The 27725-nt window shown below is 42.4% G+C and overlaps 1 protein-coding gene across 1 annotated transcript in view; it reads right to left on the minus strand.

Annotated features, from left to right (window-relative positions):
- Positions 1-15730: 15730 nt before the first annotated feature.
- The window catches only part of GALNT13 (polypeptide N-acetylgalactosaminyltransferase 13), a 1171447-nt gene continuing 1159452 nt past the window's right edge, over positions 15731-27725 (minus strand). Inside the window, exon 11 of the mRNA XM_086956679.1 lies at positions 15731-15998. Within this exon, the coding sequence (XP_086812805.1) occupies positions 15858-15998 (141 nt within the window). The 3' untranslated portion in view covers positions 15731-15857. The remainder of the gene's footprint in view (positions 15999-27725) is intronic.

Below are 27725 nucleotides of genomic sequence, written 5' to 3' on the forward strand. Positions count from 1 at the left end.
TCAGCTAGTATGCGTTACCCGCCACTCGGAAATGAACCACAGAATTAGACAAGCCATCAATTCAAGTTGGCACATTCTGAACTTGGAAAGTGATAAGACACATTTGAGCCGACCCATATTTGCCTTCAAAAAAAACTCCAATCTGAAAAATCACCTGGTAAGAGGCAAAATTCGAGAAATACCTAAAAACAACCAAACTACAATAACTGGATTGGAACCCGTATATGGCAACCACAAATGTGGGACATGCCATATTTGCCCACAGGCTATTGTGGGAGAAACTGTCAGTACTAACACTCGTACGGTATCAGTACGACGTAATGCCACCATGACTAACTGCCGTACCAGCAATATCATATATTTGATATTGTGTCCATGCAATCTCCCATATGTTGGGGAAACTGGCAGAGAATGTCGAGTGCGAATAGGGGAACATAGGTCAAACATCAGGAACAAAAAAACTGCAGCCCCCATTGTAGCACATTGGCTAGAAAAAGAACATAAAGAACTGGAACTTCACTGGTTCATCCTGGATAAAATAAAGGCTAGTCCAGGAACTGATCCTGTGGGCTTACGAAAAAAACGAGAGGTGTTCTGGATTTTTTTCTTGAATGCAGTAACTAAAGGACTGAATGAAGAATGTCCTTGGCACCAGGCATTCCTGTAAAAACAACCTCAAGCTACTTGACTCAAGAACTGCTCAACAAATAGGGAGAAAATCTCTTATTATTTGGCAATATTCGTACTTTGGGTTTATCTCCAATATTATAAGGGAGATTATGAAATGGACGAATACTATGGACTTGCAGATGTCTAAATGATGTTCCCACAAGTTGAAACAAAATTATGGCATATTCTAATGCCATGTTTTACTAAATAAATGTCATCGTAATTATTAAAGACTGCCTATGATCTAAACATGATCCCAAAAGATAGGAAACGAAATAACAACAATAAATTCATAAAATAAGAACTCACTTACTTAAAATGGCCGCCGCCTGCCTATCAGAGGAATTAGGTCCGTCATCTATGTTTATAGTTATAACACAGCTTACCTAAGATGGCTGCCGCCTCTCTACCAGAAGAATTAGGTCTGTCATCTATGTTCACTATTCTAACACAGCTGATGCGACTCATCTGTGGCGCGAAGAACTGCTTATTTAAATGCGAAGAGACACTGAGCGGGCAAGAGTCCTGTCTCCCGTTGCGGTAGGTCGACCCGCTGAGTCGACGGAACCCCATCTAAGGACGATTTACCATTTCTTTAAGGTATGTGTATTTGAGCGATACCCGGTTGCTTAAGCGAAACTTGTTAGATTATATACTTACAATTGGCCTTCTATCTCCTATTAGGAATCCCCATCCATAGCTACTCGCTCTCCCACATAGCAGGAAATACGGCGGCTCTACGCACCATTTCTTTACGGTATGTGTATTCGACCGATACCCTGCTGCTTAGGCGAAACTTGTTAAATTATATACTTACAATTGGCCTTCTATCCCCTATTAGGAATCTCCATCTACAGCCACCCGCTCTCTCACATAGCAGGAAATACGGCGGCTCTACGCCCCGCCCACAACTACTCGCCTATCGTCCACGGAACCGTCTCGATTGTATAGCGCTCCGTGAACACGATCCTTACTGCCCTTCGATAAGCCATTGATCCATTTAGGTAACGGAACATCGTTATTTACTTTCTTGGATGTCAGACCGAATAGTATGATCATGGCCATAATTAGTGCTCCCCTTGTCTGCTAGGAAATATCACCGAAAGCTACATTTTTTCGTTCCTTGGAATATTGTCAATTACTCACTCCCTTCGGAGAGCATTCCCAAGAATCCTTCAGGTAATTCGTGATGTACTATTTTATCGTTTAGTCTAACACAGGACCTTAGGACCTCAGACGGTTCCTGACCGTAATGAACCTCATATTGGAGTCGATATTAAAAACTATGTTTGAAAATAAATATGGAGGTGCTATCATAGTCTTGTTAAAACAAAAATGTATTTAAAATAAAAATAACCCCCATGTCGCTCTGTGATTCTCTTATTCTAAACAGTGCCTTAACCAACATCAAATCTATCAGGCTCCAACTTGATCTGAACCTTATTTTAATTACAGGACTAATACTTCCAGTATCCAGTGTGAATGGAAGTAGAGAGCGTTATCCTCCTTGCGTAGGTCCTCTGGTCACGAGTATCTGTGCCTTTATGACTAGGATTCCAATATAGGTAACATATCATTCAATCTTCTCCTTCTTTGGTGTTGAACCAGTTTTATAAATAAAAAAATCTTTTTTAAGTTTGAGGAACAAAATGTTTGATTTAAAAATATCGTGTTTTTCTTTTCCTTGTTAAAATCCGGGGAAAAAAAACCCCTAAAGAACTATGCCAATAATTCTCTTGTTCTGCTACACTTGATAATGAATGACATGTTCCACCTAGAGGTCGGGTTCTCCAAAAAGAACCCCTGACCCCTATTACTGATCGCTATAATTCCTTTTGATGGATCTTAGGTCCTATTGTCCAAATTCTGTCATATGCGCGCCAGAATGAATGTGTATATGTATGAGGAAAGTTTAAAAACATTTTTGAATATGAGAGGTGCTATGAAATGTACTTAATGGTTCGCTTAGCTAAGGTTATCATTTTACCTTCTACAGATCTCACCTAACCGGGAGTCTGTCCTAGGGAGTGTCTCTAGGTAGTCTGGCATTGCACAGCCACAAGAGGTCAACCATACAGTTATCAGACCAATAACCTATGCTGATTTAAAATGTAAAATGCATCAAACAGTAGAAAATGTATGTTTGAATAATGTTAATGTTAATGTTAATGTTAACTGTCATTTATTGAGCGCTCGTACGCCCGGAGGCTTCATGGCGCTATAGGAAGGAACAGGGCGCGTCAGTCGTTTGATAGAAGGAAGCAGCTCAATGATGTGCCTGGGAAAAAAGCCAGGTCTTCAAAAGATGTCTGAAACTAAGGAGATTGTCACTTAGTTTTAGATGAGGGGGGAGAGAGTTCCAGAAGGCAGCTGCAAGATGGTCAAAGCAGCTGCCTCCGAGATGTTTCCTTTTGTACGGACGAACAATCAAAAGGGATTTATGGGTGGACCGGAGGTTGCGGGGGGGGCTGTATCTTTGGAATAGGTCTCTAATAAATTGGGGGCCAATGTCATGTAGGGATTTGAATAAAATGCAGCCCACTTTAAAGGCCACGCGTTGCTCCACCGGCAACCAGTGTAAATGTTTCAAGCCGGGTCTAACTGATTGCCTTCTGGGGATGTTCAGAATAAGTCTGGCTGCTTGATTCTGAACCAACTGGAGGCGTCTAAGCTCTCCTTTTTGGAGCCCAAGATAAAGACTGTTAGAGAAGTCCAATCTGGATAGGACCAAGGAGATAACGATCTGAGTGAGAGCGACAGAAGAAAAGAAACATGCAATTTTTTTGATTTTTTTTCAGCTGAAAAAAACTGGAGGATACAACTGCTCCCACCTGTTTTTTCAGGGAAAGGTCTTCACTGATGTAGATGCCCAGGCTTTTGACCGAGGGTGACTTAGATGGGGGGGCACCCATGCAGGAGGGCCAGAAGCTGGGATTCCAACTATGTATACTCTGTCCAGGCAAGACCAGTTCGGTCTTGCCTGGGTTAAGTTTCAGATGATTGCAGCTCATCCAACTCAGAATGTGGGACATGGTGTTTTGAAATTCTACCACAGAGTCCTTGGTGTTAAGAGGAAAGATGAGCTGCAAATCATCTGCATAGTTGAAGATGGTTACCTTAGCGCTTCTGAGGGAAAACAAAAGAGGGCGCAGGTACAAATTAAAAAGCAGGGGAGACAACGAAGAGCCTTGAGGCACTCCACAGTTGGTGGATATGGTGGGAGCTGTAAAAGTGCCCAGTCTAACCGATTGAGTTCGGCCAGAGATGAACGAGCGGATCCAGCTCAGTGCCGGGCCCCTGAGGCCTGCCTGCTCGACACGGTCGACCAAGATGGTATAGTCGACCGTGTCGAACGCAGCAGAGAGGTCCAACAGCACCAGAGCCTGGTGGATCCCCTCGTCCGCATTCCGCCTCAAGGTGTTCTGCACCGAAAGAATGACTGCTTCAGTCGAATGGCAAGGGCGGAAGCCGGCCTGGTTAGGTGCAAGGAACTCAGATTTCTCCAGGAATGTGGAGATACTGTCACAAACATGGGACTCCAGAAGTTTGGCACAGTATGGCAGCAGAGAAATGGGCCTATAGTTAAGTGGGTCTAACGGGTTGGCTCCTGTCTTTTTTAAGAGGGGAATAAGGAGGGCTTTTTTAAAGTTGCTTGGGACTTCCCCTTGAGTGAGTGATCCATTTAACAAGGGGAAGTAAGCCCTCAGGGATGTGGGTGCCTACTTCTTTCAGGATATGAGGGGGGCAGATGTCGTCGGGGGAGCCAGATTTGATTTTTGTAAGAAGTTTGGATAGGGTGACATTGTCAATAAGGGGGTATGAATCCAGAATGGCAGGGTTATAAAAAATGTCTGAAAACAAAAGAGAAGGCTGGGTGGTAGGGATGCTTTGTTTGATGGTGCAGATTTTATCAAAAAAGAAGGAATTAAGTGAGTTGCAGAGTTCCTGAGTGGGGATTATCGGAAGGGAGGTTCTGTCGCTGGTACTGAGGTTTTCCACTATGTTGAACAATTCTCTGGATTTATTGTGGGCTTTGAGTATTTTTTCAGAGAAGTATTCAGTTTTATGTTTCAGGATAAGCTTTTGATAGTCCCTGCGGGCTTTGCGGTAGTTATCCCTGTCTTGTTCTAAATAGGCTGTACGCCATTTTCGCTCCAGTTGACGGACTTTGAGCTTAAGGGTTTTCAAAAGAGGTGTGAACCACCTGTGAGCGTCGTTGGGGCGGGAGCGGGGAAAGTTGGTGCAGGGAGCATAAACATCGGCTGCCTGAAGTAGCCAACCTGAGAACGCTTCTTCCATTTCATCAATGCCCTGGTCAAGTGAGGGAGGGGAGGAAGATAAGGATCCAATAAAGGTAGGAATATCAACATTCTTCCACAGTCTAGTTTTTCCTCCTGGCTGGGGTAGGGACCTTCTGCTACTTTCAATGGTAATGATGAAATTGATCAGGTAATGATCCGACCAAATGCAGGGCGTGATGGAGTTAATAGCAAGGAGAATGTTTTGAGACCAGATTTGGTCTAAGCTGTGCCTTTTATCGTGGGTAGGAAGATGTATATGTTGAGTGAGGTTCATATCCAAGAGGGTTTCTTTTAGACTGGCTGCCTGAGGATCAGACTCAGTAGAGTCCATCCAGAGGTTGAAGTCTCCCAATAGTACGATTTTATCATGGGAGATAGTCAAGGATGCAAGTTGTTCTGCAAAGGATGTGATGAATGTGGACATAGTTTGAGGGGGCGGTATAGAAGGATCAGGAGTAGTGATCCTAAGTCAGTATCTAATTTAAAAATCAGATTATCTGATCCTATTAAGTCTAAAGATGGTAAAGAAGGGACTTTATGGGAGCTGCGAATAATCGCAGCGACCCCTCCACCTCTTTTGCCGGCAGGTCTGTCGGCATGCAGAATGTAGTAGTTCGAGGGAACAGCGGCTAAAATGTCAGGCAGGGATCCTTCATTAAGCCAGGTCTCTGAGAGGAATAAAAAGTCTGGTTGGTCGGCCTGGAGCAGGAGAAAAATATCCAGGTGGTGTTTAACCATGGCCCTGGTGTTTAAATATAAGCATTTAAGAGTGGTCACAGAGTTACGAGGGGTTGCAGAAGGCAAGGAGGGCTTGAACTTGGGAGTTTTGGCAAGAATGTATTCGGGCTTCAAAATGCCATAAGTGGCAGCACATTTTAAGGTGTGGGCGGGCGGGGCGAGTACAGTGCTGTCTGGGGGTCTGAGTGATAGTAGCGTAGATGGGGAGTATTTAATGATTGGTCCAGGGGTCGTGGCCCCAGGCCCCGGTCTGCCGCGGACGGGCGCAGACGGGCTTGACTTATGCGCGACTTCGGCGCGTATTCGTCACGCCCGCTGCGCTCGTCCGCTGCGCTCCTGTATGCACATTGTTTATAAGGCCTGCCTCCCGGGAGAACTAGACCGCTAGATCCGGTCCAGCTCCACCCAAGATGGCGGCTCACCTCACCCTCCACACAAACGGCACCTGCCACGATGGACCAGGGCGGGTAGCAGAGGAAAATGCTATTTAATCAGTAAGTGCAGGTAAAAAATAGTGCAAGTAACAATTTAAAAGTAATTTTAAAACTTTCGAGCGCTCCGGCGCTTTGATCGCGCTACAGCGCTTACAATGTCTACCAAATGACTGCAATGCCAAAGAAAACTAATCCGAGGTTCCTCGAGGGCCGGGCTGCTGCCACCAGCCAAGCGTTCTCGAGTGGCCCTGAACAGAGAAGTGTTTTAAGGCCTGCCTCCCGGGAGAACTAGACCGCTAGATCCGGTCCAGCTCCACCCAAGATGGCGGCTCGCCTCACCCTCCACACAAACGGCACCAGCCGCGATGGACCAGGGCGGGTAGCAGAGGAAAATGCTATTTAATCAGTAAGTGCAGGTAAAAAATAGTGCAAGTAACAATTTAAAAGTAATTTTAAAACTTTCGAGCGCACTGGCGCTTTGATCGCGCTACAGCGCTTACAATGTCTACCAAATGACTGCAATGCCAAAGAAAACTAATCTGAGGTTCCTCGAGGGCCGGGCTGCTGCCACCAGCCAAGCGTTCTCGAGTGGCCCTGAACAGAGAAGTGTTTTAAGGCCTGCCTCCCGGGAGAACTAGACCGCTAGATCCGGTCCAGCTCCACCCAAGATGGCGGCTCGCCTCACCCTCCACACAAACGGCACCAGCCGCGATGGACTAGGGCCGGTAGCAGAGGAAAATGCTATTTAATCAGTAAGTGCAGGTCAAAAATAGTGCAAGTAACAATTTAAAAGTAATTTTAAAACTTTCGAGCGCACTGGCGCTTTTATCGCGCTACAGCGCTTACAATGTCTACCAAATGACTGCAATGCCAAAGAAAACGAATCCGAGGTTCCTCGAGGGCCGGGCTGCTGCCACCAGCCAAACGTTCTCGAGTGGCCCTGAACAGAGAAGTGTTTTAAGGCCTGCCTCCCGGGAGAACTAGACCGCTAGATCCGGTCCAGCTCCACCCAAGATGGCGGCTCGCCTCACCCTCCACACAAACGGCACCAGCCGCGATGGACCATGGCGGGTAGCAGAGGAAAATGCCATTTAATCAGTAAGTGCAGGTAAAAAATAGTGCAAGTAACAATTTAAAAGTAATTTTAAAACTTTCGAGCGCACTGGCGCTTTGATCACGCTACAGCGCTTACAATGTCTACCAAATGACTGCAATGCCAAAGAAAACGAATCCGAGGTTCCTCGAGGGCCGGGCTGCTGCCACCAGCCAAGCGTTCTCGAGTGGCCCTGAACAGAGAAGGGTTTTAAGGCCTGCCTCCCGGGAGAACTAGACCGCTAGATCCGGTCCAGCTCCACCCAAGATGGCGGCTCGCCTCACCCTCCACACAAACGGCACCAGCCGCGATGGACATTGTGTACATAGAACAAAAATCTAAGATATTGTTTTTATTTTCAGATTTTATACCTGTTCCCCTCCCAGTTAACAACTCTTAGCCCTGACGAAGGTGTGGCCCCACTGGCCTGTCACCGAAACGCGCATCGGCTTGTGTTTCCAGGAATACGGCACACTGTCCTATATCCATCAGGACCCGTGTATATGTCATCTGCCGCCTGGAATAACATCCTGATTTATGCAACAAATTCACCATCTCTGTGTTGCACACACCAGGACCATAAGAATGAATGGAAGAATGAAAGTTGAATGATAAAATATTAGGTTGATTGAATTGAAATTAGTAAGTATGAGAGTATGATTGAAGTGTGGTATGTTACTGGGTAGGTCACAACGTAGGATGAATTTTCCCTCTTTTTATCTCTCCCCTCACCAATGTATGTTTTTTGATGTTCTAAAAAATATTATGTGGATTTAAAATGCAATCTATTTTTGTACCTTTTTGCTACATCAATTCAAAGAATATAAAAAAATAAAAAAATATATATATATTCTAAATATTTTCTTTGAGTATACTTGGATTGACCCGTTTCCTGTCATGTGCTATGCTGGCTCCTAGATAAATCACCCCATATATATTGCTTGGATCCTACCCTTAGGCCCATTATATCACAAGGCAGGGTTGCTTTCCTTTGTTCTATTCTCAGTAAATGTCCTTCTCTGTCAGTGGGGCAAGTTCTATGATTCTCTCCGGGGCTTCGCTGACAGTGATATGGCTTCTAAAGCAGACATATCAAACCTTTCTCATTGCAGGAGATTGAGTCATTATGTTATCTTTTGAAAATGCATTCCCACTCCTAATGGACCTGTACACTTAGGAAATAAAATGTAGATCAGATTCATAATCATTGGGGCATTTTGTCTTCAGATCCCCAGCATGAGACATGAGAGCTGTTAGAGGCTTTGCAGCTTAATTTTTAATGGGTGTTGCCACTTGCTCCACTGTCGTAAGCCAGGATCATATGCAGTCATAAACCAGTGTGAGCTCAAGAATTTTGACATGACAGCAGTATAGTAAGTTTGGCCTGGCCTGCAGGTAATACCAATAATAAGGTAGATTCCTTCTATGCCATTGCTGACAATTTCTACAAGCGGACTCAGAAGTCAAATGTTAAAAAAGCTAGGGCCTCATTTGTGAAAAGTGACGCATCGCTACGTGAAAACAGCGATGCGTCACTTTTCACTGCGCACTCCTTACGACATTCCTGATGCGTCATATTTAATGTATGACGCATCATGTCGCAAGGTGTTACAGATACGTCAGTATTTCTGATGTATCTGTAAGCGCAAAAGTGACGCATTGCTGGAGTGTGTCACAAAAGTGAGTCTTTCTTGATTACGTCATCAATTTAGTCAATGCTGAATTTGTTGTTTGGCGAAAAAAATATTACAATACAAACAAGATCTTTGTTATTTTCACAACCCAATGCATTGCGGGTCTAAGTTGACCCTAAGTCTGGGGTCTCGTGTATGTCACAGGATGTACATTTATAATGTATTGTCGTCAGCTATCCCGGGGGGTCATGACCACCGTTAACCAGCACTGGTGTTTTAGCGGCGCTGGTGTTTTAGCGAGCAATCAAGAAAGACTCGTTATTAAAGTATCAGTTTTGAATATAAAGGATATCCTACGTTTTTGAGGAGAAACTATTGAGTTTCAAAGAAAAAGTTCACCCATCCACCAGGAATTGGTTCGTCTACCCTGACAATCATTAATTTTGCGGTACATGGCATTGTCAGACACAGTGCTAAAGATGGAGTAGCACACAGCGTAACCAGGAACAATATAGAGTATTCAGATAAACGAGTGCACAGAGATAACTCATTTCTTTTGAGACTGTTAACTCTGTCATGCCAGACTAATAAAAATAGGACAATTGGAACTATATTTAAGTACAAAACCAGTAAAAGTTGATTATAATTAAGGACTTATGCATTTCATGTTTCCTACTTTAAGCATGGATGCCAACATGTTTTTTTTCCTCATACCACCTCACGTTCCTTTATCCACGCCTACTCATTGCACTCTTAAAGAGGTGTATTATTTCAAGACCAATTCCCATCATACCATTGAGCTTCTTCATCGACATTTCTATCTTGGTCAAGGTCACCCATCCTATCATTGGCTTCCACACTTCTACTTTCTCAGAGGTCAAACATTTCAGCTACATACTGCTCAAATACTTTACATAGCCTAGCCGTTCTGTATAGCATGGAGGGGCCAGAGAGACTTATTTCTTACAGACGTATCTTCTAGCCAGCAGTACTAAGTAAAATAACAGCAAAAGCTGTTTCTTGAAGGGGGCGAGTTCAGCATCATATTCGCATTCCTCCGGGGCACCAGAAAACAAGTGGAAGGCCTACCTCGACTTCTTGCTGCATCATCATCTTTAATGCCTTACCCACATCTTGCCAGAAGGGTTGTATATTAGGGCAGTGCACACAAATGTATATGTCATCTACCTCATGCCAACATTAAGGAAAAAAGTTTAAGCATGAAATGAGAATAGTAGAATAAAAGAGAACATTGTTTAGCCCTCATCATTTGTAATAAAAACCTAACTATGACTTGGATTACATTTCCTGTGTTTGTATGAAAAACTCCGAAATTTAAAAGTGTGTTTCCTCTTGAAACCTTGGAACAAAGCTATATGGCATCATTTAAAGTGTGGCCATTGGCCATCCATTTGACACCGTGGTGGTAGAGGTAATTACCTCTGCCACCTTAGCCAGACTACCGCCCACCATATTTACAGATCTGTGCTGGCCCTTCAGAGATCTCTGTGCCTTCAAAGGAAGACAAGAAGTTTGCTGAGCGTCCATCCGGCTGAATGTGGCTGCTCAAAATACTTCTTTGTTTGTCAAAAACAGTCTCCGTAAGTGGGTGTTTTATTTTGTAAATCAAATTAATAATGAGTAGAACACCCTGGTAGTTTTCATCTAGACTGAGGGGTGCAATTTTTTTTCTGTTCAGGATCTCCAGCCTATCCCTGACAAATGCCTCAGACCATCCACTTTGAATAGGTCGGATAGTCTTATGTAGATACACTAACAGTCCCCCTCTAACTGAGCCAGTCGGAGCCCCGAGATCAAAAACATGGTGGTGAGCAGATACTAAACAGAGCAGGCAGACTATCAGTTTGGCAGATAGGGTACTCCCCAAACTCTGAATGATGCCTATAGTCTTTCATTTGGTGCACATGTGCAGTGCCTCTGCCTGTACACGATATTCAAAGTTACTGATCAGAAATGTAGCTACTCAGAAGCACAAAGCTGGTCACCGAGTGCCTTTAAAAGACACTGTTTTGCAAGGAGGCATGACATATTCTTTTTATGTAGCTACTTCATGGAGTAGCTCGGCTCAACTTTATTTCCTCCCCTCACTTTACCTCCTTTCACCTTGTTTTGGTTACAATAGTTCTTCATGCCCGGAAGAAGGTAAAGGGATTTGTTTAAATTTCAGTTTTTTAAAAATGTATATAATTTTGTTTTATTTTTATCTCCATGGATAACGATGACGGTATGAATGAGATTACAATAATTTCTACAATATTTATCTGATACAGATCACAGGATGGTTTTCAACCCTTTGACCTGATTCTGAACCTTTGACATATGTACACATTTAAAAACAGTTGTTAGTGAGATCACAATAAAATGGCTCCTATTGGTTGTGGCTAGGTCCGAGTGATATTTAAATTACACTGGTATCATTTGCATAATTTTAGGAATCCCGTGTTGCAATTGCCACACAAATGTTCCCAATTTATTACTTCACATAATTAAGCCGTAGTTCGAAGGAAAATGATAGCATGGGAACAGCGCCACAAACAGACTGTGCGTGACAGTTGTTCTCTTCTATTCTGTTTTCCCGCTTTTTAGCTCTCAGATAGCTCTCGGTTATGCAGCACGCATGCGCTGCATAGGCAAAATTACCTTTAGCAATCACTTTGGCGACTCACTTGCTGGAGCGCGCGGCGCCATATGATAGCAATTATCGCTCCTGGCGCTGCTCGCTCTTGCAAGTGAAACGCTTTCACTTTTGCCGACACTTTTTTATCCAGCACTCCCCCCACTTGTTTTTTTTGTATTGGAGACTCCTTCTGCCACTCGTTTTTTCTTGAGGGTGTGCTTGCGCTTCAAATTGGTAGTGAGCCTGTACCGGTGTCACTTAATGTATTCTCTATGTTGGAAGTCAAGCTTCCTGTGGTAGCGTTTGTTACGTGATGTCTACGAAGAAGCCGCACGCGGATTACTGCCAGGGACAAATGTACCGCAGCAGAGCTGTGCTGCTCATTCTTCGTCCTTACAAGTAATGTATTCTCCACCCCGTCAGTTGTTTTTTTTTAGCAAGCGTACCTGGATATGGAGCTGGCAGGAGCCTCAGTAAAAGGGAGGAGGTGATGGCGTGATTTTACCGGTTGTTTGGAGCTGTATCCTTAAAAATGACATAGCTTTTAAAATCCTTGGAAACTATTTTAAATTCTCGGTTACAAAAGGAGTATTCTGTGGTCTGGGTGTCATTTATAAATGCTGTAACTTTTTTAGACTGTTCAGCCGTGACCTTGCTGTAAAGGGGCGAGATGAGCAAGACATAACATGTGTGAATGGCCAAGGTTATAGGTCTAAACGTCCATACCCTATTCTTTGACTCATTCCTTCCCTTTTGGAAAATAAATATAAACTTTTTTTTCGATATCTCAGTTTGTTCTTCATTGTAACAGTATTGTTAAAGTATTCCCAACTGTGGATTTTGAAGCCAGTCCGTGTTTGTGCAGTGCTTTAAGGGGGGAGGGAGGGGGATAAGTGTAGGTACAAATTGATCATCACAAGAAAAGAGGTCTTTTCTCACTAGTATATGTTATTTCCTTCAACTTGCCACACACCCCATAGTCAGCATGTGTGGTACGTTGAAGGAATTAACAGATGCTATTGTGTGACAAGAGGAACCTCTTTTCGTGTGATTATTGGTTTTTAACCCTGTCCCTTTTGATTGAAGGGTTGCTCTCTTATTTGTTGTTTGAGGTACTCACCAAATTGAGCTGTGGACTAAGGGTGGAGTTTGGGGCGTGGCTAAGAGACAAGCATTTATTAACAAGATGAAGACTTTCTCAGGGCACAATTGTGCACGAGGACAAAGCAACATTTCTGCTATCTGTATTATTATTTTGGCAAGTGCAAAATGATATTTAGCAATGCATTTTACATTTCAAATGCCTGCAGTTTGCTTATGCTCTTTTGCACATGAACAACATTTAAGTTTTCACTTACCCACAATCATGAATACTGTGTGCAGCCTGGGAAAGCAACCTACACAAGGACATATCATGATCTCTCTCTTGTCAACAGGTTCTGCCTCTTTTCTGGCTATATTTTTCCTGTTGATTCAGCTATTGTGCTTCTTTTAAAGTATCTTTTGTAATTTCCTTGAATTAAGTAGTAATGTTTATTCACCCTAACTGTGACTAGTCAGTCTAAAAGTTACAAAAAAATAAAGTATAATAATGTACACATTTGAAGGACAGAAATAAAGGTTGTGGAAATCCATGTGGTTAAAAAAATAAGCATTGATGCTTTTAATATTTACCCTATGTTGTTGCAAGATATCTGGCAATGTTGAAATGTAATCCATAGTTCCTCTTGTGTGTTTTTATTTGCATGTAAAGGCCCAAGAGTCTCTTTTAAATATATAGCATGCATATATATTTATATTTATTTCATTTTTTTCCTTCATTTCAGCATGTGAATTTAACTGAGGAAAAAATATTCTTTCGATTAATTTTGGAGCCAAGCTACTACTTAATGAAAATGGAACCCCATTAAAGTGATGCATTTGTAGCTCATTTTTAACCAAAAAGTGCACAATTCCCATCTTCGTTTCTCTCATTTTTTCTTCGGCTCTTTCATCGTTTCCATCAGTCCCTTCTATCCTTTCTATAACTATATCTCTGAGTCCCTGTTTTAATCCTCCTGTCTTCTACATAATATGGCTAGACTTCACCCCTCCTTTCTAATATCACTCTTTATCATCTTTGTGTCTAATTTCTTTAGTACCTTCCCTTCACTGTTTTTTCAACCCGTATCCTCATTTCTCCTTTTCACCCTATGTCCAGATTGTCTATTCTCCTTTTTATCCCCATCTCTTTTTGAATTATTTAAATGTGCAAATTCAGAACTAAAGGTCATTTACCAGAAAGAGCTATCAGCCATACAATCAGGGACAAACAGTATTAGCTTGTCAGAGTAGTCAAACACCTGGTGCAAGCAGCTCAGGGCACTGGTTTGCAACCCTATATTCTGGGCCACTGGAATGATGCAATTCTGTGTCTGCAGCGTTTTCCGCATAATAATGTTGTCATTCGCTGCAAAATCAGCAGGTTTAAAAAAAAAAAGGTTCCAGCTTAAAGGATCAAAAGTTATTACAAACATGGCGCTGCATGTTCCCGTTCAGTGGAAGGCCCATAGCAAAGATGGTCTGGTTTTTTAAGTTTTCTTATTGGTGTATTTGGGCATTAGACTGGTACTGCTAAGGTGAACTCTTTCACAAGACAGTATTAACATATGTAACGAGCATAGGCATAGCCAATAGGTCTCGCTTTTGGGACATTATAAGTATTTAGTTATGCAGCACAATATCCTTGGTGCAACAACATCAACTGTTGCATGGCTAAGCACTTATCAGGTCCCAAGGCAAGAACTATTGGCTATGCCAATGCTTGTTTTTGTTAGTTCACAATGCAACCCTGCGTTAAAATTTGACACAAGGATGCATTTTGTGTTAAAATATAATAATAAATAATAGAATGGCATTTTGTCTAATTCTGTGTAAATTCACATAATTGTCATGAAACTTCGCATAACTTTGAGAAAGCAAATTATGCACACTCCGAGCTGTGGCCCCTGACAAGGGGACCGATGTCTTTCAGATGTTCGAAAAGTATTAGTTTACAATAACTGTCACGTATCCTTACATCTGTAAAATCCCTTAACCACAATTTTTAAAAAAAAGTGTTTACACTATTCATTACAGAATTTAGAAATGCATTTCTCGCCATAGAAATATAGCAATGGTGCTTTGAGGGAAGATTTTTTTCAATATCTTGTATAGTTTTACTAAAAAGTATGATTTTTTTATTGCAAATCTTTTATTATAATGAACTATATGACAAAAGGTGGGATTCATGTACAATAAAGATAGGTTTCTCATTAGAAGATATATACATACATTGATAGTGAGAGACAGTTTCCGATTTCGGTATATGTCATATCACACATTACAGTTAATTGCAGCAGATATGTTCTTACGGGATTTTTTTGACAGCAGATTATTCAGTACAAAAAAATAAAATAATAGTATAGCGTGTTAAAGAAAACAGATCAGCTCATCCGGGAAGAAATGTGCATTGTGTAATTGTTGTGTCCGGGATGTACTTAAAAATTGTTATTATTGGTAAGCACAGTAAAAATACAATTGATAAATCAGAGACTTGAATAACACATTGTTGTAATGGCTGAAATATTCCAATAGAAAACCAGATTTCCCTACTGGAAACTATTGTATCAATGCATAGCATTACTATTAGTTTTATCATTTCAGTATCTAAACGCATCTTTCATAGTCAGTTTGTTCTGCATGTACAAATACTTACATTATCAACACACATCACAACCACATGTGTCGCTACACAAAACGAAACACCCATTATATACATTGGAATCACTCGTAAACCAGCGATAAAGTTCAGCAAATACCACTAGACTTTCGAGAGCAATTAGTCCCATCAACACCTCACGAAGGGACGAGCAAAAATATTCGCATTCACTCATATAAGAATTGATATGAATTATGTCGTAATGTAATCTTTTTGCATAATGAATTTTCTGTTCCGCCGCCTTCAAGCAGCAGGTCTGTGACAGAAAAAGCAAAGTAGATGACATTCGGTTCCTTTCAGACAGTATTTATCAAATCCATCCAGTGTTCATAACAGCGTTGGCGATAGTGGTAATGATAATTAAAACAGCATGTGATATGCTATTTCTATTCCAATGTGCTTCTTATGAATAAATATCCATATTTTAGGCATATGCTTAAATGGCATGGGAGCGAACTTATCATCAGCACCACTTTGTATCTTCACAGCTGCCACGCGGAAGGACAGCTCTTGTTTGGCAGAGTAAAATCAACAGTAACGTCGTGTACATTCATTCGAGTCAAGTGCTGCGAGCGTCACACCAGTGGCAAAAACCCACGTCAGTTTTAGCTCTAGATACCCAAGGTCATGTTTCGGAGCAGCCATTGCTGTGATCGGCTTCCACTGCATTCCTTTATTGTGGGCGCCATTTTCTCATCTTCCGAGGGCTCGTCGAGACACTGGTTGCTGTTGACATGCCTTAATGTAAAACTCTGTAACAATAAGATAGAGTTAGGGAAGTGGCATTTCTATAAAGGGACTATATTAAGTCAAAGGCGACACAATGGCAGAAAGTATAAAAGCTTAATTATTGTTTGGGACAAAACGTACACCAGGGTCACCTAATGTGTCACTATTGCTATTATCTTCATGATTTCCTCATTCTTTTTTCACTTGAGATGTCTGACATGGTGATACCAAAAATTTGCGACTGGCCACACTGAACCTTGTCAAACTATAGCGCTCAAGTACAAATCGACTGTGGTCGCAAACAATTGATTTTCAATATCATTCGCAAAACATTTATTGAAAATAAATCAAACGGCAGTTATTCAGATGACTATACCTGGTTTCCTTGATTTTCCCAAACTGAAATCATTTTTAAAATGAGCACCTGTCCCTATAATGGACATATTTTCTAGTAAAAAAAACTTCCATTTGAGAATACAAATAAAGGGGTAGAGGTCTTCAGCCGCGGCCCGTGGAGGGAGTTCCGGTGGGGCAGAAAGGCAGGGAGGGGGAGGGGCAGGGTGGGGGGTGCTAAAAATCGGAATATGGATAATTGGAGGTAAGTAAACAATTTCATTAATAAAACAAATTTCGTAGCGCGTCCTGCATCGTAGTTTGCGATGCAGGGAGCGCTACGAAATTCGTTTGGTTGGGAGACATTCTGAATATTTTTCGCATAGTTTAGTTTAGGTAGTTTTGTAAAGCAGTGTGTCTACCCAAAAGGGGTATCTTGGTGCTAAAAACCACCGCAGGCCCCAAAGGACACTACAACAAAAAGGAAATCAAAAAAGGACAACGTTAAATGATGTCTAAACAACCATGTCTTCCACTCATTCTTAAATTTAGGAAGTAGGAAGGCTTTAAAGGGGCTTCAGATTTAAGGCCACAGACTGAAACAAATGCTAATTGGCCCATTGAATTGTACTCATAGAACACCCTGTCATCATGAAGATAGTTCTACTTAAATCAGCTTCACAAATCGTTTTGAAATACATTATGCAAGATCCCACCATAGAAAGTTCTTACCATCATGTTTTGTGGATGAGAATATTTTGCTCCATTACTATTAAGGTCTGTTTGCTAAGACCTGAAACAAGAGGTAGGTTTCGTTCTCTAATTATTTGCCTTAAGTTTAAGGAACCTTTTAGGATCCGGGAAATAATAAACAACAAACTGTGGTACGAAAAGACATAAAGTCAGCTCTCATTATGCGGTACTGTTGAAGAAATTAAATACATTTTTGTAAAATATATTGTCCAAACTTGACTAACACTTTTAGCAGGTAAGTTATGTAGAATAAAAAAAAGTATACATATGTGAAGAATGGAAAGGTAAAAATATTTGATTATACATATTACTAAATAAGCTGTGAAAATTTACAAATATATACAGAATGGCAGGTGGAAATGCCTCTGGTAACTCTCTCTTAAGGGCTTCAAAACCAACAGGAAGTGAATACTAAAGAAAGATCCCATAAACTAGATAAACCCTGAAGTATACCATGTACCCCTGCTTGAAGGCACCTTTATCAGTGTGGCACCAGAAAACACTGGTCCCTAGAACCATGGTACTCCCTGCCCCTTGTGCCCAACACAGTATAGTGATTCAGGGAATAAAAGTTATGCCTACTGCCATTTTCAGAGTGTCACCATAACTAAAACAAAATAAAAACTCAAAACAATATGCGATCAGTATTGAAAACCTTGCATGATTGTACCATCTTCATTACCATTCCACCATATGTGCAGCAATTCTCTGTTAATACTGTCGAAGCAGCCCTGGATCTAGAAACATAGGTCACTGCATCTACACACCCATAGTATCTGCTCGCTCCTGCTCCCCTACACAGCTCTTATATCTGGTCAAGGAGCCTACCCCACTCACTTTCCCACCATGCCTGGAAAACTGGCTTCTCACTCTCCCTCTCTTGTGCCCGAGAGCACATACCATTTCTGCTGGTCCAAAAGAGACTCCCGCCTCATGGTTTGCCATTAAAAGAACCAGAGGCTTCTGTCCCAGTGGTGTGACCGATCACTAGTTCCTTCACTGGCCCTCACCGAGTGTGTAAAAGGGGCAAGGAGGATCACCACGTATCTCCTTGATTAATAGCCCAGTAGTGCCCTAGCCCTGCCCGGGAAGTTACTTCTGTAACGGTAGGACATGACACTTCCTTTTTCTACCTACCCAGAGCAGTGGGACCCACCAGCAGGTCAGAAAGTAAGGGAGCAAAACAACACAGTATTCCCTTAACTGGTATGTAATTTTGATGATGGATATTGCAATTTGCTCCTAGCGGCATACTGCAAGGGTGTTAATTACATGCCCCGGGCCTCTAAAACCTTTAGATATTCAGATTGAGCTGGTTTTTAACTGCTCTCCCTCTGATGAGGGAGCACTCAGGTCCTGCCTTCTTTCTCTTAGCTCCTCACTGCCTGCTGATCAAGGCTCCATTTGAGCACCCAGAACCAGCTTGTCTGTCTGGAATCCTGGTAATCTCCTTGGCCCATTGTTTTCCTTAGTAGCACCCTGTTGCTCTCAAACCAATTTACAATCACTACCTGCAGTCCCCAGGTCTTACATGGACCTCAACAAGTAAATCCTCTCCTGTTGTCCCAGAGAAAGTGGGGAGAACTGTGCCACTGACCCTAGAAACAATGTTCCCGGTTACAGTGCGCACAGTCGTACCTGCTCTCGCCCCAGGAAGCCGTATCAGAGGCATCAGACGCCGGACGCTTGACGCTTGACGTACTGCGTCTCAGGCGCATGTTTGTGTGCTTGTGCATGCGCGCACCAGTCAATCCCGTGGATCCTGTACCTGCACATGCTCTTGCTGAACGCCGAGCAGAACGCTGAGCCGTACATAGGACCTGAGGACCCAAGGTGCCTAGCTGGATGACGAGAATTGCAGCCGTGGTCCGGGGGGGTGGAAAACCAGTGATTAGCGGAGAAGCTGAGGCAGCGAATCCTGGCACCCGGCACCAGTACTTAATAATCTTAAAATAAAACGTGGGCCCGAAGGATCGCTGTTTGGCACCAGCTGAGCTAAGGTTGGTGACAGCACCTGGGTTGACAATTAGCTGACGGTAGGAATGAGCTGGAAGAGGAAGTGCACAGCGGCAAACCGTGGAATAGAGGTAAGTGAGAAGCAGTTGACCTAGTTAAGTCTAAAATGTGGAAGGGTTGTAACTGTTTCTTTTAATAATTGAGGACATTAAAACTAACCCAAAAGCGACGGCGGCCGTTACAAGCATACAAGTTATTGAATTGGTATTGGCAAAAGGGGCCTTGTAACCCCAGCTGAGGATTGGGACAGGGAAGAAGTATTTAAAAAAAACAGGCCATAGGATTGGGGACTCAAGACCAGAGTGTGAGTAACGAAGAAAGAAATTAAAAAGATGGCGCCGGCCAAAGCAAGAACCCGTAAGACTATAAAAACGGGGAAAAAGAATGAGATGAACATTCCAGTGGCAGGTGCAGGTGAAGGGAGTGGAGAAGGTAAATTAAAGGGGGCGCCGAGTGAGCCAACTGGAAGGTAGAAACAAGCAACAAGAAATGTACAATCCTTGATGCTAACATCGCAATCAGCAAAACCAAAAATAGCAAAGGGGGGCTTATCAGTGTCTAACTCGATTAAAGACTTCCTGGGAAGACATTTCAAGGGGAAGGATGTGACAAACAAGGAGTCAAGTGCTGTGTTATACCCAACCTCTGAGTCTATGGGCGAGGTTGATTTAGCCTCTCCAAACCAGACTATATTAATATCTCTGGGGTTTCTTTGAATCCACAGCTGTCTTCTTCGTCAAGAATGTTCCAGCGGTCACTTGAACGTGAAATTGAGGTTGAAGGTGAAGATGCAACGATAAGCAGCAAGGATCTAAGTATAAAATACATAAATGGAACAATTACCCAACCTAAGGAGAAAACGGCAGCAGACTGCTCTTTGGGACAGGGAGCGAATTATTGCACTCCCCATTGCATGGACTGGAGGTCACAGGAACGTTGAGTACTTTGATGCTTGAGGTTATGTGGATCCTCCAAAATCCCTGCAAGGCCTGCTAGAGGTATCTGTATTAAATAATGCTCTCTTAAAAACACAAGGGAAGCAGTCTAAAGCAATGTTGGGCGAGTTGATAAAAATTAGAGGGTTAATACAGGCATTAGTTAGACTGATTGGTGGAGAACAGGAAGGGCTAGTCTTTAAAGAGGAGGAGGAATCGGTGTTAAGGGCTCCTAACTTAAAGAAAGAGGAACCAACTGTATATATATCCCAACAGCCAATGATTGTGAGGAAATGGGGTGAAAGGAGATATTATATGAGTGGACTCCCGAGGTCAAGGAGAGAGGAGGTCGCCCTTAGAAAAAGACAACTAACAAGACATCATGTAAGGAAGGTGAGAAGGGGGAAAGGAGAAAGGATGGAATAAGAAGGTCAAGAGAGGGAAAAAACGCAAAGACTAAATGAGAATAAGGTAAAGCCCCTAGCTGAATGAGAAGAACACTGGAATAGGTTAGAAAGATCAAAGATTAGTAAAAGTAGTCTGGCGCCTAGAGCGAGAGGGAAGTAGGGGAAAGAGGGGAAAGGTACAGAAATAAGGATAACAGCACAATTGAGACCTGGAAATCCTAGATGTAGTAAGGTCGATATAGAAAAAGATAAGGGAGACATTCTAACAAAAAGAAGGGAAGCTAGATTAATGGGGGGCACCCAAGGCATAGGGCAAGAATGTATCCCCGACTTATGGGTTTTCCTAGAACCTTCCAGCCAGGGTAAAGGTAGGAAATAAGTTAGGAAATTAATCCCATTAAACCAATCACAACTTCTATACTCCCCATCAAAATGCGTACGTCTCGGCAGTATTGGCACAGAGGACCTTAGAGAAGTAGGATTCGTTACAAGTAGTACAGGGGGTGAAGTGACCAAGGTTCTTTTTTACTCTGCCTTGGTGAAAGACGCGGTGGAAAGTGCCAAAAATGAGCTTCAAAAGGAGGGGATTAGATTGGTAAGAAGGGAGGAAATCCAGGGATAGCACTTCCTTACGAATCATGCTGGAATAGGGTTACGACTGAGAAGGTTAATCAACTCCAGTCAGAATAAGATAGAGGATCTTGCAATAACTATAACTGATAACGAATTTGCAAGATACGAAACAGATATATTTGCTGGAAATACGTTTAACATCTTAGCATCCCCAGAATTTAGGGAGTACAAAGAGGAGGGGTTTCTGAGTGAAATCAACTAGGAGCATGGGTCGTCACACAGCCTATCAGTCCTATCATAGAATATAAATGGATACAAGAAAATATCCATTCAGAGTAATTTCGATAAATTCATTAAGAGTAATGATAATGTGCACCTGCAGGAGACTTGGCTGTGTGAGAATACCCTAGAAACACTAGTTACAGAAGGATTCGCTCAACACTCCAAAGCAGCAAAGAAAAATAGTCTTGGGGAGGCCATTGGGGGGCAACTAATGCTGATTTACACACAGATAGCTAGGAAGGTTGAAAAGGTGATACTACTCTGGGATTGGGCATTAGGCTGTAGGGTCCTACTGCAGAAGTCGGATCCCTGCTATGATGGAATATGTATTATAAATGTATATATATATAGAAGGGAAATGACCATGAATATAAGGTGAACCTGGGGAAATTGAAAGAGTATATAGCGTCTGTTAGCGTAAAGTATCAGAAGGATATATTATTGGTGTTAGGTGATTTTAATCATAGATTAGATCCTCGAAGTGTGGATAGTTGGCGTAAAGAATTACTAGAATCGTATAATATTGAAGTGGCCATCTTCCCAAGAGGAGAAATCTCGCCACAGGACGTGACTTTTACTCAGCTGATGGGTTCACTGGGCATGGTATGCGCAAATGGGAGAATGCAGTCAGATCGGCCAGCGGGACACACTTTTTTGAGGGGCCAGCAACTCTGCCCAATTGAATATGTGTTTTGCCAGGCCTGTTGCTTTGGGTAAATTAAACATGTTGAGGAGGTGAAAAAGAAAGGTAGCGACCATTTTAAAATTGATGGCAGAACTACATCTATCCAGAAGTGAAAATAGAGAAAGGCTTCTGCAGGTACATGTGGATTATCCAAAATGGTTGACAACTAGTATAACGGAGGAATATATTGAGAAGTTAAAGCAAACCCAGCAGGCTATCCCTGTAGAAGAAATTCAACCCAGAAATTGAATTATCTGGTTTGAATTCACCATAGGTAAGCTGGTGGACACCTTAAAGAAAAAATTTGAGTCAAGATAGTCAGGGCTTGGGAGCCTTAGTGCTATTAAAAATATGAAGACCTGGTTTGACGATAAATGCCGGATAGCTAAGGCACAGATCAGACAGAAGGAGAGAAGATTAAGGGTTAGGTTTAATGTGGAATTATCTCAGTCGCTCCAGTCACTAAGGTTAAAATATAAAACACTAACTAGGAACAAAAAAAGATCTTATAAAGATAAGTGCTGGGCAAATATGTTGGAGGTAATTGAAAATAGGGATGTCAAAGGATTCTGGATATTAGGCAAAGAAAGTGTGGGTAGAAAAGTAGGTTCTCTAGACTGTGTGGTCCCTGAAGATGACTGGGTGGGCTACCTGGGAAAAATCTGTGGGAAATGGCCAATACAAGAAGAGTCAAGGATGCCAGTTTGGCCACAGGTGAGGGATGACATAAAAGAAAATGTTACCTCTAGTTTTATAAAGAAAATTATAGCAAGTTTGAATCTTACCTGTGCTGCAGGCCCAGATAACCTTTCGGCAGTGATAATAAAAACTAGACCTGAATGGTGGGCTGAGTTTTTTGCAAAGATGTTCCAAGTGATCTTGGAAACAAGAATTGTACCAGAAAGCTGGAAGGGTGCAATCATGAGACCATTATATAAGAAGGGTGACCTAAAATTACAGAAGAACTATAGGTTAATAAATCTCCTAGATATAGGGGAAAAAGTCTTTGCGAAAGCCATACTGGGTTTACCTAAAGACTGGGTGGAGGAAAATCAGACTAAACCCCTGGAACAGGGGGGGTTTAAAGCAGATCACTCCACAATTGACCATTGCTTTGCACTCTGGGCCATAGCGTGGAAGTAGACGGAAATGCGGGGAAGCTTATTCTGTTGTTTTGTGGACTTCTGCACAGCTTTCGATCTGGTGGACCGCGAGCTGTTGTAGGAGGCCTTAACTAGTTATAGTATCCCAAAAGATCTGTTACATCTGATTCAAATGCTCCATACTAAGAACTGGGCCCAGATAATTTTAGATATAGATGGAAGTTTATCTGGGAGTATTGAGATTGGAAATGGGTTGCAGCAGTGATGTGTATTGACCCCCCCTGCTGTTTTCCTTGTTCTTTGCAGATTTGCTGTTGACCTTGGAGAAAGTCAATGGGGCAAGCCCGAAACAAGATGGTAAACATATTGCATGTTTGCTCTATGCCGACGATCTGGTGATTATGGATTAGACTGAAGTTGGCCTGTAAAGGAAACTGAATATATTTAAGGATTACTGCTCCAAGAAAAAAATTGTGCTTGTGGACAAGACTAAAACCTTGAGCTTTGGCCGGAGGAAAGCTGGGTTCACAGGGTGGATGGGGACAGAGAAAGTGGAATCGGTCACTGAATATAGATACTTGGGCTTATGGTTTAAAAAAAGTATGAAGTGGTATACCCACCTAGAGGCGTCAACATTAAGAACCTCAGCATTGTTTAGCAGCCTGAAATTGCTTAATAAAGCCTATGGCGCTATGTCAGATAGACCAGTGCTAAAGGCTTATTCGGCCATGGTACCCCCGCAATTTCTGTATGGCGCAGAACTGTTATACTTGAGCGGAAAAGAGGACTGGGATGTCGAGGAAGGCAAAAACCTAAAAAATCCATTCACTCTCCCCTCATCAGCAATGGTCCAGGCCGTAAGGCTTGAATTAGGACTGACTTCATGGGACATTCTAGCCGGTATGGCCCCACTCCGCTTCTGGCAAAACCTAGTAGTAAGCGAGAACACCAAAATATCACAATGGTGTAAAAATGAAATACAGAATAGCGAATTAAAATGGGCAAGAGAGACTTGGGCGATTATGATGAAGCTATGTTGTATGGTGAAGGTTAATTTGTGCACCATTAGCTATACGATTAGTATTGATAAGAAGGACGTTGGGGAAGGAAATACCTAATGCACAGGACAAAAATTATCTTGTTATTAAAACCTCAGGGCATTTTATGACTGTTGCATGGAAAAATGAACAATGATTTCCACACATTAATAGGTTACCGGATTGTCAATTACGAAGAGAGGTTTTTAGGGTAAGAATTGGGGTGCACACGCGGTATATAACTAATGTGGTAAAATGCTCAATGATTGATAACACGGGAAGATGCACTTGCAGTTTGGGCACCTCATGTGACTTGCTACATATTTGAATAGATTTCCAGAAGTTTCTTGATATACGAATTATGTTTTTAAAACCGATATTTAAGAAATATGAGATTAAAACTAGGGCCCAGGTTGTAACTTTGGGGACTGAAATCACCCATTTAGATACTGCTGTTGCTATTGGGAAATGTATGCAAAAAGGGAAGGCACTTCTTTCTAAATTTTTTTATGAGTTTTAGCAAAACAATTTATCCTTATTTGGGCAATGGAGGGTTTTATAATTGAATGTGTTTTAAGATGTGTTTTAGCGTATTTAATGAAGTGTACTTTTAGATGTATTTTTAACAAATATATGTATTGTTTGAGGACCAATAGTCCAAATAAACATGAATTAAAACTGAACTGAAACATAGAGCACAAGCCACTAAAAGTCAAGTGAGCCCTACTACTCCAAATTGGGGTACATTCTCAAGGGGTCCTTAAGTCCATACCTTCTGCAAGTTCCAGTTTTTCTCAAAGTCCCTTCCTCATGCAGGGGTTTTTAAATATAGTGGATTCCAGAAACCCTAATGCAAAGACGACCTATCAACACTTCATCCTTGACCCATCCCTCCTGCACAGCAAGTGGTCAATAGCAAGAGCTCCCTGAGAGTTTTAAGGTGGCCCTAACTTCCACTACCAAACTGTTTCCTTGTCACCAAACCATTGAAAGGGCCAACTGGGTGAACAGATTCATGCGCCTGGCTGCATTCCTTGTGTTTCTCTACGAAGAGCAGGCTTGTCATTCAGTGTGAATGCAATTAGCATGTGAACATTCTACCCTCTTACCCTACCAGGAGCATGTTTTATACCCTCCAAATGGCAATATTGTCTAGGGGAAAATTTGGTCTACCTGTCAGTCGATAGAATAATGAACTTAGCCCAGCAGGATAGTGAAAGCCCAAATCTCATTAGCTACTGACTTGTATAAATATTAGGGGTGGACAAAAGTTGTGGCATTAGACTCTGCGGAATTCTGCAGTAACATAAAAACTCTGTGACATTCCAAGGAGTTCCGCAATGAGGGCATATAGGCACATAGTGCTACTTGTGCTGTAGTTTAGTTCTGGTAAAGCGTTCTATGCTGAAAAACATCACCACGCAGTGCTTCAGAGGGTGCAGCCACTCAAGTTGATTTTGCTGCCGCTCGAGTGGATTTTCTACTCGAGCAGCAGCCTACTGGCCACCCACGTTAGAAAAATCTCACCGGATGCCCTAGCGACTAGAAATCATGCATGCGGAATGGCAAATCTTGTTCGTGCTCACCAATTTACGAATCTGGAGCTGCACACAAGAAATAATTCCACTACGCAGCAATTAGCAGGAAGTTGGCCAGATCCCCACATTACAAGAGTAACTCGGAATCCTGAAAATTCCATCAATTCCGTGAGGGGAACAGAATATTCTCCCCACCCTAATAAATACAAACTAAGCTCAAAGTAAGGGAAGACTTGCAAATATGGGCAAATTATAATTATATTTGCATTTGGGACCTTTCCGAACCAAGGTCAGCACAAGTTAATCTTCTCTCGGTGTCAAGCCAATGCAAATGTTGCATTTTGGTGCAGCTTTTACCTACAGTGGGAATGTAGTAAAGCACTACATACTTAAGCTGTGAACGCGAGTTTGTCAGAATCAAGGTGCAACTAATCGTACTTCACAAATAACTATACCGCAGGGTTTGTTAATTATAGGATGCAATAAATAACACTAAGCATGATTTTTTGGGGGGAAACATGCAGATTTTGATGCTTACCAAACCCAAATCCACATGGTATGATAAATACTCCATACTTTTGCCTTGTTACACTGCCGAATTTTAAGGAAGGGTGAGATATTTAACAAACACAGTGATTACTGGGTGTGTTAAATAACACCTAGCCTATAATTCTGACCCCAATGCAAACAGGAGTCTGTGCAGTGTCACAAACACCAACCCACTCATAAGCCGAGCATCACTGTAATGATGATTCTGGCATCTATTACCACATCAAAAACTGACCATAATAAGAGAATGTACTTGGAGTGGGGAATAACCATAATGACCCAGAATTACGTATTTCTTTTCAGATGGTTTGTTCCTGATTCAGAGAATATTTCCACTCAGAATTCCCACTTGCCCTACACAGGTGATAAATCTGAGAAAGGGTATTATTTATGTCCAGTTGTGAAGTGTTGGGCTTTCAGAGGGCAGAGCAGAATCCCATAAAGCTGGGGTGAGTGTTGAATGTGTTTCACATGTAGGGGAGTCGGTGAGGCTGGGCTGTGTTTCAGCCCTCAGGCCGTGTCCTGTGTTGCCTTTGGATTTGGCACTTTTGGAGCCCAGTGGCGGCTCCTCAGCTAAGGCTGAGGAGATACACCTCACTGCTTTTAAGCAGTGTGAAGAAAGGAAAAATAAAATGATAATAACTTGTTGGTATTATCTTTTTTTTGTTTCCAGCTGCTTTGGGGAGGGTGGGTAGGGCTGGTCTGCTCTCAGAGAAGGGCAGGGAAGGAGTGGTTTGCCCACTCCAAGTACGCATGAATGCTTGGCTGGCCCTCTTGGACTGGCCAAAGGGTCATGAACACTTTGCATGTTCTCCACGCAGGCTGCATTACAGTCAACATGGAGAACATGCCCTCAGTCTCCGTCTGAGCGCTGAATCACGGTGCTCAGACTACTCACAGTGTTGTAATTGGTTAGGGAAACCTCGGTGCTTACCAATCACAATGCTGCTTTGCAGTGTTGTGATTGGTCAGAGGAACCTGGGTGTGCTTCCTGGTTTGTGTTCCAGCCCGAATCTGATGGAGGAGAGACATTGCAGAGATGCAGGCCCAGTGATAAGTTAAGTGCTTTATTTTTAACATTTGACTACATTCACGTTCCACTTCCTTCTCCCTCCACTGCCCACTGCCCAGCCACTCCCGATCCGTGCCGGCAGCCACTGGTGGAGCCACACCTTGCAAAACGAGGTCCAATATTTTCACGTCTGGTAATCCCAGGTGTTAGGGATACAGGACAGCTTATTGTCTGTCAAAAAGGTAGCCACCAGGAATACTGTACCCACAAATTTCTAAAGAGGTTATTATCAAAATGGGTTGTAACCCATATAAACTCCCAGGGCCTACAACTTACACATTTATGTAAGTGTACACTTTTTCAGTATTCACAATCCTGCATTGTGATAGTAAATTCACAAGTGCAGAGAGCCCGCAGTTGGGCCAGAGAACTTCGCACATAAAAAGATCTGTGTGAGTTCTCCACCCCAACTGGGGAATCTCCACACTTGTAAACTTACAATTAAATGGAGTTTTGCGAATAATGAA

Source organism: Lissotriton vulgaris, chromosome 2_1 (genome assembly GCF_964263255.1).
Source record: "Lissotriton vulgaris chromosome 2_1, aLisVul1.2, whole genome shotgun sequence".
Taxonomy (NCBI): Eukaryota; Metazoa; Chordata; class Amphibia; order Caudata; family Salamandridae; genus Lissotriton; species Lissotriton vulgaris.